The following is a 13,501-nucleotide window of genomic DNA, read 5'->3' as shown; positions in this document are numbered from 1 at the left end:
CCCGAGAGGCTGGGTGGTCACTGTCCAGCTGGTAACAAAGCCTCTGCTTTCAGCCTCCCGCAAGGGTGGTTTTGCTGTGGAGAGAACACGGAGGAGCAATTCCCACTGCCAACTGAGCAGCATCTTCTCCATGTCCAGCATGCTCAGCTCCGAGGCATGTGGCAAGCAGGATGTCCGTCAGGCATCTTCATAGCCGCCACAATCATTGCTGGCTTTGGGGCTGGGAATCCCTCCTGTGCATGCTTCCCAAGGGGATGGTGGTCAGGAGGTGCGTGACAGCTGTCTTCAAGGCATGGGTGGCAAAGTTGGCGCCTAACAGGATACAGACACAGAGCTGCAGATGTCTGACATGGAAGGTGTTGTGCCGAGCATGCCTATGTGTGTCCTGAAGAACTGCATGTCTGGCACAGCGCAGCTCTGTGGCCACCTCGTGCTGCTGCTAACAACGCGCTCTGCCTACTCGAAGCTCATGAAGGGGTCTGAGTTGTCTTGCTGTACCCCAAGCATCATCTCGATGGAGCGTGAGCTTGCAGAAGCGGGTAGAGGGCAGCACCGTTAGCTGGAGTTAGGATGACTGAGGCGCAGCCACCCAGGCTTCTGTCACCAGTTCCTGGAACCACTTTGCTGTCTTCAGTATGTTAAACAGACAAGGGGAAGCTCCCACTGTCCCAAAATAAGGAGGCTCCAAGCCCAGTTGGTATCAGGAGTGGTTGGTGTCAAGCCTCTGGAGCTGCATGAGGTACGTCTCTCCACAGCATGCTAGCAGTTCATCACTGGCGGTCAGCACGGCGCCTTCGCCGTGCACGATGTTTTCTTTCATGTCCGTAGGTTATCAGTCTTCTGAGCCGATCTCGCACCACCTCGAACTTCTGCAGTGCATCAGCTCTGGCATATGGGTTCTGCTTCAGGTACTGGAAGAGGTTGATTGGCTCAGAATTTTGGAAGGATGGTGGCAGGACAATCACATCGGGCACCATCTCATTGCCAAAGAAGAAGTGGTCGAGGCGCTTCTCCATCACACAGCCACGCAGGCACCGCATTACATCATCTATCCGACGCAGAAAATCCATCTTCTGCCACATTTCCATGGGGATGTTAGTCAGGTGGTGCATGACAATAGTCTTGATGACATAGGTGGGAAAGATTGTGCCCTCCACCAAATGGGCACAGACCTGCATGCACTTGAGGTGCATGCTGTTGAACACGTCTTCTCTGGCCACGTGCTGGAAGAACTTCCTTTCTGCAACTGAACAGCTCTGTGGCCATGTTGTGCTGGGGATGGAGGTGTCCTTTCTCATCTGGCTGCTCAGGAAGATATCTGAATCCTCTTGCTGCACCCCAAATACTATTTCAATTGTGAGTCTTCTCCTGGCAGCACCTGTCAGCTGGAACTTGCACGTGCGGGTGGAAGGCAGCACTTCTACATTGTAAACCTGCGACTGAGGCATAAGCACCCAGGCTGTTTTCACAAAGTTCTGGAACCACCTTGCAGTCTTCTCCGCATCTAGGTAGGAGTCGGTGCAGAGGGTGTCTAGGAGGCTCGGCTCCTGCTTTTTCAGCTCCTCCTCAGAATGGTGGAGGAAGCACAGCATGTCCTCAGAGTCCTGCTCCCTCTCGCACGTGCACTCCAGCTCCACACGGATAGAGGACTTCCTCGCCAGCAGATCCTCTTCATTGCCCAGCTCCAGGTGGAAGGAGTGCCCACGGGGGGCCGTCATGGGCACAAGTAGGCGGTAGACAGGATCTTTCATATGGGGATTCCAACCTTCAAAGGCACTGCCCACTCCGATGGCTCGCTGTAGATTCGGGAAGAAACTTCTTAGGACGACTGAGTCCAAGATATGCAGGAGGTCTCCCACAATCTCCTCCACCAGTGCGCATCTGACGGTCGGATCTGGGAATGGCAAGTAGACGCGCTCAGCTATAAATCTGGGCACATCTCTTGCATCATTGGGGAGTGGTGGTACTCTCACTTCCTCCTCTTCACTGCTGGAGCTCTCCTCCTCACTGTCATGTTCTGGGAGATCTCTAAGGAAGAGCCACAAGTTCCAAATAAACAGGAGAGCAACAACAACACCAGCCCAGAACTGCCAGTACTGTGTGGCAGATAAGAGCAGGGCTCCCATATGCGTCGAGCTCTGCTGCTTCTCTATCTGCTCAATTTCCAACAGGAGCTGCGCCATGCGTTGTTGCATCTCCTCCGCATACTGCCGCATGCGCTCATTCGTAGCTTCATCCAATTCATCCCCGACTTCCACTGGGCTCTCGACTAAGCCCAAGAACGCCAGGAAATTGAAAGTTGCCGAAACCATGGTCTGAAAGAGAGAGAAGCACGTCAGTGGGGCTGGGTGGGAGCTGGATGGCGGCTGAGGGAGCTGCGGCAGGAGCCACAGGCCCCTGGGGTCAGGTAGGAGAGGGGGCGAGGGAGCTGGGAGGCAGCAGGGACTGTGGGCAGTGCCAGCGGGGACAGCCACGAGCCCTGCCCTGGCCCAACCCAGTCTTCCCCCTCCTGCTGCACTCACCAATGGCTCAGGCCAAAGTGAAGCAGCGCTGCCCGCGGCTGCCTTTAAAGCCTCCCCCCCATTGTGACACGTCCTCTGTGATGTCACCTGCGCCCACACCGCATCACAGGACCCCTGCCCCGCCCTCAGTGCCCACTGCACGTCCCACATGCTATAATACTCAATTTGGAAACCAGGCGCAGCAGAGTTGAGATTAAAGCAATCAGCATTATGACAAGTGAGTATTAAGCCGGTCTAGTACTTATACCAATTTTAGTTTAACACACTCTGGTCAGATCTGCCGTTATCTCAACCTTTCTGGCCCCACGTTGGGCACCAAAAAGACTGTCGTGGTTTAACCCGGCCGGCAGCTAAACACCACGCAGCCGTTCGCTCACCCTCCCCCTCCCTCTCTGGGATGGGGGAGAGAAATGGAAAGTGAAGCCCGTGAGTTGAGATAAAGACAGTTTAATAAGACAGGAAAATAATAACAACAACAACAACAATAATAATAATAATAATACAATGATAACAATAGTACTAACACTAATAATATGTACAAACAAGTGATGCACAATGCAATTGCTCACCACCTGCTGACCGATGCTCAGCCTAACCCCAAGCAGTCAGGCCCCCTCCCCCGGCTAGAAACCCCTGGTGACCTCTTGGGTCACCTGTCCTGGGTCTGTCCCCTCCCAGCTCTTACTGCACCCCCAGCCTGCCCGTTGGCAGGACAGAGGAAGAAGCTGAGATGTCCTTGTCTTAGTATAAGTACTGCTCTGCAACAATTAAAACATCGGGGTGTTATCAGCACTCTTCTCATCCTAAGCCAAAACACAGCATTCCACCAGCTACCAGGAAGAAAATTAATTCTGTTCTAACTGAAACCAGGACATGGGGCCACAGTCAGAAACGTGTGGTTTGCCAGACAGCGAGGGAGCTGCGGGCTCGTCCACAGATCCTTCTGCTACACCATCGGCTCCCCCATCGCTACTGCCATTACTTTGCTGTTACACCCTCTGGTGACCTGGACGTGCCTTTTGATCCAGGCCCTATTGGCCTTGAAAGGGAGCTGGAATTGTTTCCCTTCAATCCGGGAAGACTGGGATGCATGAGACATGAAGGCCGAGTTGCTTAACAACTTAAAGCACAACATATTGTTCCCACAACTAGCCCTGGAATTCTCCGGTGTTTGTAATCAAGAAAAGCAATAGAAAATAGAGACTGTTGTAAGTCATGGAAGATATGGGAGCACTTCAACCAGACCAACTGTGCTCCCCCAGTCATGGACATCAATAGTAATAGACTTAAAGGATTGTTTGTTGCCTTTTCTGATTGTACATATGTATGGGTGTACTCGGGTTTAGTATGTAAAAGCAACGTTCTGTATATTTAGAATGTTCGATGTTCATGTGTGCGTATTGGTAGTGCACAGACTCCCCGTACACCCAGTGCCGTTTACTTGTCTTTTATAAATATTACTAAATTCAGATTGAGTTGAGACTTCATTTATAACACCAATAAGAACGTTTTAGGCACTAGACCTTTTATTAGTCTCCCAAGAGGGAGGATGCACTTTAAGAAATATTAGTTGCTGTATTGCTGTATGTACGTGAATGAGGCAGGACAAATTGAGACTGATCTCAAAAAAAAAAAAAAAGTTAAAAAAAAGTTTGGAAAAGACAGAGATCTTATATAAGGTAGTTCAAAATGACACCTCATGGGGTTTTCAAGAACTATGAAACAAAATGATCTCTTGGTTACCCAACTTTTCTTGGCTTAAGCAATTGTTTATAAGAATATTGATCTCACTTTTACTAGTATTCTTAACCTGTTTATTAGTACAGTGTGCGTTTTGGTGCTGTATAAAAGGACTAGATGATTATGAAACCTGAAAGTGTAACCGAATCAAGCACCATGCAGAAAGTGGTAAGAATTTTATGAAAACTTTGAATCAGTGAGTGCTGTAAGCAAAAGAATTTGCCTTAGGATAAAGAAAAGGGGGGACTTGAGACAGGGAACAAGATAAAGAATGGTGATTCTGTAGGTCTTAGCTACCACAATTAACAACCCAAAGACAAGGGCATAAAAGACTGTATGCATAGATAATGGAACCAGCAAAAACTGGCTTGGCTGCTGAAGTCTGTTAAAGACAGGAAAGGTCAGGAGTTTAGCAGTGAGGAAGACTTCTGGCCTTCATCAAGAGACCACCAGAGTATGCCGGACGACCATCCAAGGACTCCAGTATGCATGCGTATAGGGGCGGGAACCTGCGTTAATGACTCTTCGGAGACCTGACAGATATGCAAGAGAACCATGGGAAATGAAATGACTATGTATTTATCCCACTAATACAAGCACACTGGCAGTAACCCTTGGTGCGCAAGCTAGGTGGAGTTATCCCCCTTGTGCCTGGCGTGTGTGCGCAATGCCAAATAAACGTACCTGCTTTATAACTACTCCGAGGTTATAGAGTCTGATTTCCGCAAATCAATGGCTGTGGCAATCTTCCTCTCTCTGCTGGTTCTGAGCCTTTTCCACACCCTACACAATATGGGCAAACACTTGAGAGGTCTTCTGTAACTGTCATACCAAGAGAGCTGTAAATGTCCCAGTGCTCTAAAAGCCCAGGGTCCTTCCTCTTTGCAGTCATACACTGCAGAACACAGGCAGTTCTTCCATGCTGTGCAAATCAAAGGGTGTCCACATCATGTAGTCTAGGTATGGTAGGGCTTTCTTTCCACCCCTGGGGCAGTCGATTCCCGGTGTATTAGACACCCCTCAAAGTAAGAGCAAACTGTGGCCTGCACTCTGCTGCCAAAGGGATGGAGAAAAATGCATTAGCTATATCAATCAGCTATATCAATTAGCTATATCAATTGCAGCGTACCACTTGGCTGCCTTTGATTCCAGTTCGTACTGGAGTTCTAGCATGTCTGGCACTGCAGCACTCAGCAGTGGCATGACTTTATTCAGGCCACGATAGTCCACTCACCATTAGACTTTCGCACTGGCCATATGGGACTACGAAAGGGTGAGTGAATCTTGCTGATCATCCCGTGGCTCTCCAGTTGATGAATTAGCTTATGGATGAGAATGGGGGGTCTCGGTTGGTGCCATATTGCTGTCGGTGCACAGCTGTGGTGGCAATTGGCACCTGCTGTTCTTTGACGCTCAGCAACCCAACAGAAGGGTCCTCCCAGAGACTGGGCAACGTAGACAACTGTTTAATGTCCTGTGTCTCTAAGGCACCTATGCCAAAAGCCCACCGGTACCATTTTGGGTCCTTGAAATATCCTGTCCTGAGACAGTCTACGCCAAGGATGCATGGAGCATCCGGGCCTGTCACAATACGCTGCTTTTGCCACTTTTTTCCAGTTAGACTCACTTCATCCTCCAGTACAGTTAACTGCTGGGATCCTCCTGTCACCCCATAAATATGGAAGGGTTCTGCCCCTATATAGTTTGACAGCATTACAGTACGCTGCGGCCTCTGGGGTCTGTCAGGAATGTCCCGGCCCCCCCCCAAAGGCCGCTGGGGCCTGTCAGGAACATCCCTGTCCACCTCAGGGCCCTTGGTGCCTGTCAGGAATGTCCCTGCTCCCCTCGGGGCCATGCTGCAGTCTGGCCTGAGCCATCCGTGAGGCGAGTGCAGCAGCAGGGGGAAGGCTGGGCAGCACAGGGCTGGGGCACAAAAGCTGCCCCCCGAGGCCTTGCTAAGCCTGCAGCCAGGGCCCAGCCGCTCAGGGCAGGGCTCGTGGCTGTCACCACCAGTCCTGGCCACAGTCCCTGCTGCCAGGGACCCTTGCTGCCACCATCCCCTTGGAAATGTGGCACGGGACGGATTTTCTGCTTCGGCTGGATGATATCAGTTGGTACCTTCGCTGCTGTGTGGAAGAGAAATGTCTCAACCACTTCTTTGGCAACGAGATGGTGCCCGATGTGATTGTCCTGCCACCAGCCTTCCAGTTGTCTGGCCCGGTCAAGCTCTTCCAGCATCTGAAGCGGGACCCATATGCCAAAGCTGATGCACTGCAGAAGTTCGAGGTGGTGCGAGATCAGCTGAAAAGACTGCTGATCTACGGACATGACACAGACCTTCATGCACAGCGAGAGCGCTCTGCTGATGGCAGATGATGACCTGCTAGCACCCTGTGGGGAGCTGGACCCCATGCAGCTCCAGAGGCTGCTTCATGGACGCTTGACGCAGAGACTCCTCATACCAAGTGGGCTTGGTTCTTGGTCTGTCCATTTCACTGGGAGCTTGGCCTTTGCAAAGATTCCAATAAATGTCTTGCTTGAACAAACACTTTGTCTGTGAGTGTCCTCCTCGAGCCACTGCGGCCTGTCAGGAACGTTCCTCGTCCCTTCAGCGCCGTTGGGGCCTGTCAGGAATGTTCCCTCTCCCGTTAGGGCCGTTGGGACCTGTCAGGAACTTTCCGGCACCGCTCAGGACTGTTGGGGCCATTGCTCCCCCCTGTCCCTCTGTTGGGACCACTACTCCCCCCATCAGGGCTGCTCCCCCAGCCCCTCTCCAGCACTGGCATCCCCCAGTGTCACTGCCTGGCCCTGGACGGCAGTGCCTCAGCTCTTGCCAGGGATTTTTCAGGATCAATCCGTGTTAACCAAGCAACAGAAAGAGCTGGAGGTCTGGATGAGAGACAAGAACTGGTACTGGCCAGATCTATGAAGACAATAATGCAGTCTGCACAGCCCTCTGCACCCCAACAATTAGCACCATGAATTTAGACTTTGCAAGTAATCCGCATCAAAGCACGTTTAGTACAGCAGTTGGCTTCCGCTCCAAGGGGTTTCAGCCAACCTGGCCATTTCTTGCCAGTGTCCACGAGGGCTGTGACTTGGCGTAGTGGGTTTACGTGGCAAGGTTTTAGTAGCAGGGGGCCTTAGGGGTGGCTTCTGGGAGAAGGATCTAGAAGCTGCCCCATGTTTGGTAAGGGCCCCACTGCTGACCTGAGCCGAGCCAATAAGCCGAGCCAACAACAGTAACAACAGTGTTATTTTGCGCCTCTGTGAGAGCATATTTAAGACAGGGAAAAAAACGCTGTGCTACACAGCAGCTGGGAAAGTGAGAGGAGTGAGGAACAGCCTTGCAGGCGCCAAGGTCAGTGCAGAAGGAGGGGGAGAGGTGCTGCAGGCGCTGGAGCAGAAGTCCCCTGCGGCCTGTGGTGAGGACCATGGTGAAGCAGGCTGTCCCCCTGCAGCCCATGGAGTGCCATGGTGGAGCAGGGTTCTTCGCTGCAGCCCGTGGAGGAGACCACGGTGGAGCAGGTGGACCTGCACCGACGGAGGCTGTGGAAGACCCCTGCTGGAGCAGATTCCGGGCCGGACCTGTAGCCCATGGAGAGGAGCCCACGCAGGAGCAGGTGACCTGGCAGGAGCTGCTGCCCGTGGGGGAGCCAGGTTGGAGGAGTTTGCTCCTGAGGGATGGACCCCGTGGTAAGGACCCATATCTGGAGCAGCTCTGGAAGAGCTGCTGCCTGTGGGAAGCCCACGCCGGATCAGTTCATCAAGGACTGCATCCCGTGGGAGGGACCCCACAGCACAGGGGACGGGAGTGACCGAGAAGGAGCGGCAGAGAAGCGCTGTAGACTGACCATAACCCCCATTCCCCCGTTCCCCTGCGCTGCTTGGGGGGGAAGAGGGGGAAGAGGGTGGAGGGTGGATGGAAATTCTCCGGTGTTTGTAATCAAGAAAAGGAATGGAAAATGGAGACTGTTATATGGAAGATATGGGAGCACAGCCAGGATTACCAACTCGAACTATGCTCCCCCAGTCATAGACATTAATAGTAATAGACTTAAAGGATTGTTTGTGAAACACTTGCCAGAATTCGGAAAACTTTGGTATGTTTATGCTTCGATTGATACCTTTTCTGGTTCTACATATCTATAGGCATACTTGGGTTTCTTATGAATATGTAAAAACAATGTTCTATATATTTAGAAAGTTTGATGTTAATGTGTGCATGTTGGTAGAGCGTAGACTCCCCGCGCACCCAGTGCTGTTTACTTGCCTTTTATATATATTACTAAATTCAGATTGAGTTGTATCTTCATTTATAACAAGAGCGTGACCTCTGCATCCCTGTGGTCATCCTGGGCAATGCCATTGGACTCCCAGGGCATGGTTTCCCTCAGGTCCCATAAGTCCCCCCTTTAGACTCCATACAGCATACCAGCAACAGACAGCTTTGTGGAGGGTCCTGAGCTATTCTCATTGCCCTGCTGGAGGACCAAAGACAGGCAGCAGTGCTTTAGCTCCAGAAGGAGCGCAGTTGGAGCCCACGGAATCAGCTCCACAGCAAAATGCTTCTCGATGCTGTGGCACCTCATGCCTGCCTTTCCTGAACAAGTGTGGTACAGACACTCACGGACAAAACGTTTGTTTAAGCAAGCAATATATTAGGATTTTTGGAGAGGCCGAGCTCCCGGAGTGAATGGACAATGTGCAAGAGCTAGATGGTCACTGTCCAGCTGGTAACAAAGCCTCTGCTTCAAGCAGCTGCATGGGGTGTGCCTCCCGCAAGGGTGGTTTTGCTGTGGAGGGAACACGGAGGAGCAATTCCCACTGCCAACTGAGCAGCATCTTCTCCATGTCCAGCATGCTCAGCTCTGCAGCATGTGGCAAGCAGTTGTGGTTGTAGCCACCGTAGTCATCAGTGGTTACTACGCTTGGTAGATTGTCCATACGGGGATCTTGCCACACTTGGCAGTGGGTTGCTGCACGGAGTTTTCCCGTCTTTTTCTGTGTCCTGCGTTCTCCCCTCTTCTTTCTGTGGTGGGAGGTCATTGCCAGCTGTCAGCAGAGTGCCCCGGAGAGCTCTGCCTGAAGGCCTCTCTCAGTACCCAAACGTCAACAGTCTTGCGAGCCGTTCTCGCAGATACTGGACTTCACGCAGTGCCCGGGCATGGACATTTGGATCCTCTGCCATGTCCTGGAAGAGGTTGAGTGGGCTGGATGTTAGGAAATCTGGATGCAAGGTGACCTCGTCAGGCACTTCCTTGTTCCCTAAGAAGAAGTGGTCCAGGCGTTTCTCCACTATGCAGCAGTGCAGGTACTCCACGATGTCATCCATCCGCTGCAAAAACTCCCTCCTGCACCATCTTTCCAAAGGGATGGTGTTCAGCAGGTGCATGACGACTGTCTTCAAGACATAGGGGGTAAAATCTCTGCCCACCACGATACGGGCACAGAGCTGCATGCATCTGAGGTGGTAACTGTCCTGCGGGACATGCGCTTTTATGTACCGGAAGAACTTCATCTCTGCCACTGTGCAGCTTTGTGGCCATACTGTGTCCGGGGTAAAGATAGCATCAGTGTTCTCGCTGCTGAGAAAAATGTCTGAATCACCTTGTTGCACTCCAAAAATCAACTCAACAAAGCGGATTCTATCGAAGGCATCAAACACACGGAGCTTGCAGGAGCGTCTGGATGGCAGCACACCAATGTGATGTCTGGCCGACTCAGGCAAAAATTTCCATGCGGCTTTCATCATCTGCTGGAACCAGAAGGAGGTTTTATGCACATCCAGGTATGATCCAGTGCACAGTGTTTGTAGGAGGTTGGGCTCCCGATTTCTTCTCAGCTCCTCCTCAGGTTGGTGGAGGAAGCACTGCACGTTCCCAAAGCTCTGCTCCCTCGCGCACGTGCACTCCAGCTCCACGCGAATACGAGAATTCTTTGATGGTAGCTCCTCTTCGTTGCCCAGCTCCAGGTGGAAGGAGTGCCCACGAGGAGCCGATATGGGTACGAAAATGCGATAGACAATATTATAGTCCTCCAAGGGAGTCCAGCCTTCAAAGGCACTGCCCACTCCAATGGGTGGATGCAGCACTGGAAAGTAAGTGTTTGACACAGAACGTCGGGTGAAGTAGAGGAGGTCTCCCACCATCGACATCATCACTTGACAGTTGATTTGGATGTGCTGCACTGGCCACTGGATTCTCTCTGCAAAAATCCTCCCTTCATCCCGTCCTTCAAAACGATTTCTGTTATTAACCTGCTGGTCATCATCGCTGCTAGAGCTTTCTTCCTCAATGTTGTTTTCATGTCCTAGGAGATCTCTAAAGAGCAGCCACACGTTCAAAATATACAGGAGAATAACACCAAGCCAGGCCCAGAACTGCCAAGTCTGCATCACAGATAAGAGCAGGGCTCCCATATGCATCGAGCTCTGCTGCTTCTCTATCTGCTCAATTTCCAACAGCAGCTGCGCCATGCGTTGTTGCATCTCCTCCGCATACTGCCGCATGCGCTCATTCGTAGCTTCATCCAATTCATCCCCGACTTTCTTTGGGATCTCGACTAAGCCCAAGAACGCCAGGAAATAGAAAGCTGCCGAAACCATGGTCTGAAAGAGAGAGAAGCACGTCAGTGGGGCTGGGTGGGAGCTGGATGGCGGCTGAGGGAGCTGCGGCAGGAGCCACAGGCCCCTGGGGTCAGGTAGGAGAGGGGGCGAGGGAGCTGGGAGGCAGCAGGGACTGTGGGCAGTGCCAGCGGGGACAGCCACGAGCCCTGCCCTGGCCCAACCCAGTCTTCCCCTTCCGCTGCACTCACCAATGGCTCAGGCCAAAGTGAAGCAGCGCTGCCCGCGACTGCCTTTAAAGCCTCCCCCCCACTGTGACACGTCCTCTGTGATGTCACCTGCGCCCACACCGCATCACAGGACCCCCGCCCCGCCCTCGGTGCCCACCGTGGCACAGCGACTCCCAGCTGCCCTGGGCAGCCCAGGCCCTGTTGTCACCCGAAAGCAGAGGCACGTGGCCAGATGGAGCTCCTCAGGCTCCCTTTGTACTGCCTGTGGAAGCCCCCAGGGTTATTCTCAAGAAGAAATTAATCTCTCAAAGCATTGATTCAAGCAGGCAATATATTGGGTTTTCTAGCAGAGGTCAAAGCTCCCAGAGTGAATGGACATGCTCCAGGAGGCCGGGTGGTCACTGTCCTGCTGCTAACACAAGTCTCTGCTTCAAGCCTCCCCTCTTCAGCAGCGTGGGATCTGCCTCCCTCAAGTGGGAGAGAGAAAACACACAGGAGCACCTCCCGCTGCCAACTGAGCAGCAGCTTCTCTGTGTCCAGTGTACTCTGCTGCACGTGGCAAACATTCATATTTGTAGCCACCGTAGTCATCACTGGCTCTGCAGTGGGCAGACTGTCCATATGAGGACCTTGCCGCACTTGACAGCAGTTTGGTGCACAGAGTTTTCCCATCCTCTTCTGTGTCCTGCGTTCTCCCCTCTTCTGTCTGTGGTGGGAGGTCATTGCCTGCTGTCAGCTCAGTGCCCCGGAGAGCTCTGTGCTTGAAGGACTCTTTCAGTTCCCAAAGGTCAGCATTCTTGTGAGCCGATCTTGCAGCTCACAGAACTCATGCAGCGCCTGGGAATAGTTAGTCCTGTCCTTTGCTATGTGCCAGAAGAGGATGGGTGGTTTGGACATTTGTAAATCCGGAGGCAAGATGATCTCCTCAGGCATTCGTTCGTTTCCTAACCAGAAGAGGTCCAGGCATTTCTTCCTCAGGCACAAGTGCAGGTGCTCCATGATGTCATCCATCCGCTGCAAAAACTCCCTCCTGTGCCATCTTTCCAGAGGGATGGTGTTCAGCAGGTGCATGGCGACTGTCTTCAAGACATAGGGGGTAAAAACATTGCCCACCACGATACAGGCACAGAGCTGCATGCATCTGAGGTGGAAACTGTCCTGCTGAGAATTCACAGCTATGTGCCAGAAGAACTTCATCTCTGCCACTGAGCAGCTCTGCGGCCTGGTTGTGCATGGGGTTGGATGTTCTCTTTGTATTTTCCACACGGCTGATTTTCCTTCTGTGTACAAAGCTTCCCAGCACAATTTTATTTTGCTGCAAAATGATCACAATAACATTGTGCTGTGCTCTTTGCTTGTTCAGGAGCTAAAGCTGATCAGGATTTTGGTACATGAAGGCAAAAGGTAAAATATGTTACTTGAATGAGATCTTCCATTTGAAATTTTTAATTGAGTACCACGGTGGAGCAGGGTTCCTCGCTGCAGCCCGTGGAGGAGACCGTGGTGGAGCAGGTGGCCCTGCACCGATGGAGGCTGTGGAAGACCCCTGCCGGAGCAGATTCTGCGCCGGACCTGTAGCCCGTGGAGAGGAGCCCACGCAGGAGCAGGTGATGGGGCAGGAGCTGCTGCCCGTGGGGGAGCCAGGTTGGAGCAGTTTGCTCCTGAGGGATGGACCCCGTGGTACGGACCCGTATCTGGAGCAGTTCTGGAAGAGCTGCTGCCTGTGGGAAGCCCACGCCGGATCAGTTCATCAAGGACTGCATCCCGTGGGAGGGACCCCACAGCACAGGGGACGAGAGTGACCGAGAAGGAGCGGCAGAGAAAAGCTGTAGACTGACCATAACCCCCATTCCCCCATTGCTCTGCGCTGCTTGGGGGGAGGAGGGGGAAGAGGGTGGATGGGATGGGGGGAAGGTGCGTTTGGTTTCTTTCCTTTGTTTCTCACTTCTCTAGCTTGTTAGTAATAGGCAATAAATCTTACTATCTCCTTATGCTGAGTTTGTTTTGCCCGTTACAATAATTACTGCGTTGATTTTGTCGTCCTTATCTTAACTTTTGAGCCCTTTTCATGTATTTTCTCCCCATTCCTCTTTGAGGAAGGGGGAGTAAGAGAGCGGCTGTGGTGGAACTCGGCTGCCCACTCGAGCGGAACCACGGCAGAATGTATCCATGATGTTCTCATTTAGATTTCTGCATTAAGTTATTAAGCACCTCCGCCTTTTCCTCATTTTTTGTAACTAAGTTCCCCCCGACATCCAGTAAAGGTTGGAGATTGTCCTTAGTCCTCTCCTTATCTCCCGCTCACACTCCCTGATATCCCTCAACCTCTCCTTGAGTTCTGCCACGAGGCGGACCAGGTCGTCCACCTGCTTGCACCTCACGCACACAGTCTCTCTGCCCCCCGCAGGTGGTAGCAACAGGCTCAGGCACTCCCTGCACCCGGA

The 13,501-nt window shown here is 52.3% G+C and overlaps 2 protein-coding genes across 2 annotated transcripts; both read right to left on the bottom strand.

The window, feature by feature from the left end:
- Nucleotides 1–770: 770 nt before the first annotated feature.
- Nucleotides 771–2,312, bottom strand: LOC116489454 (inositol 1,4,5-trisphosphate receptor-interacting protein-like 1). Its single transcript, XM_032187853.1, has one exon. The coding sequence runs from the start codon at nucleotides 2,310–2,312 to the stop codon at nucleotides 771–773; it is 1,542 nt and encodes a 513-aa protein (XP_032043744.1).
- Nucleotides 2,313–9,360: 7,048 nt separating this feature from the next.
- LOC116489453 (inositol 1,4,5-trisphosphate receptor-interacting protein-like 1) lies at nucleotides 9,361–10,869 on the bottom strand. The gene has a single exon (XM_032187852.1). The coding sequence runs from the start codon at nucleotides 10,867–10,869 to the stop codon at nucleotides 9,361–9,363; it is 1,509 nt and encodes a 502-aa protein (XP_032043743.1).
- Nucleotides 10,870–13,501: the final 2,632 nt, after the last annotated feature.

Source organism: Aythya fuligula, chromosome 5 (assembly GCF_009819795.1).
Source record: "Aythya fuligula isolate bAytFul2 chromosome 5, bAytFul2.pri, whole genome shotgun sequence".
Lineage (NCBI taxonomy): Eukaryota > Metazoa > Chordata > Aves > Anseriformes > Anatidae > Aythya > Aythya fuligula.
This window is presented reverse-complemented; position numbering and strand designations above follow the sequence as displayed.

Coding starts and splice junctions, on each gene's coding strand:
- LOC116489453 (XM_032187852.1), bottom strand. CDS start 10,869: ATGGTTTCGGCAGCTTTCTATTTCCTGGCGTTCTTGGGCTTAGTCGAG.
- LOC116489454 (XM_032187853.1), bottom strand. CDS start 2,312: ATGGTTTCGGCAACTTTCAATTTCCTGGCGTTCTTGGGCTTAGTCGAG.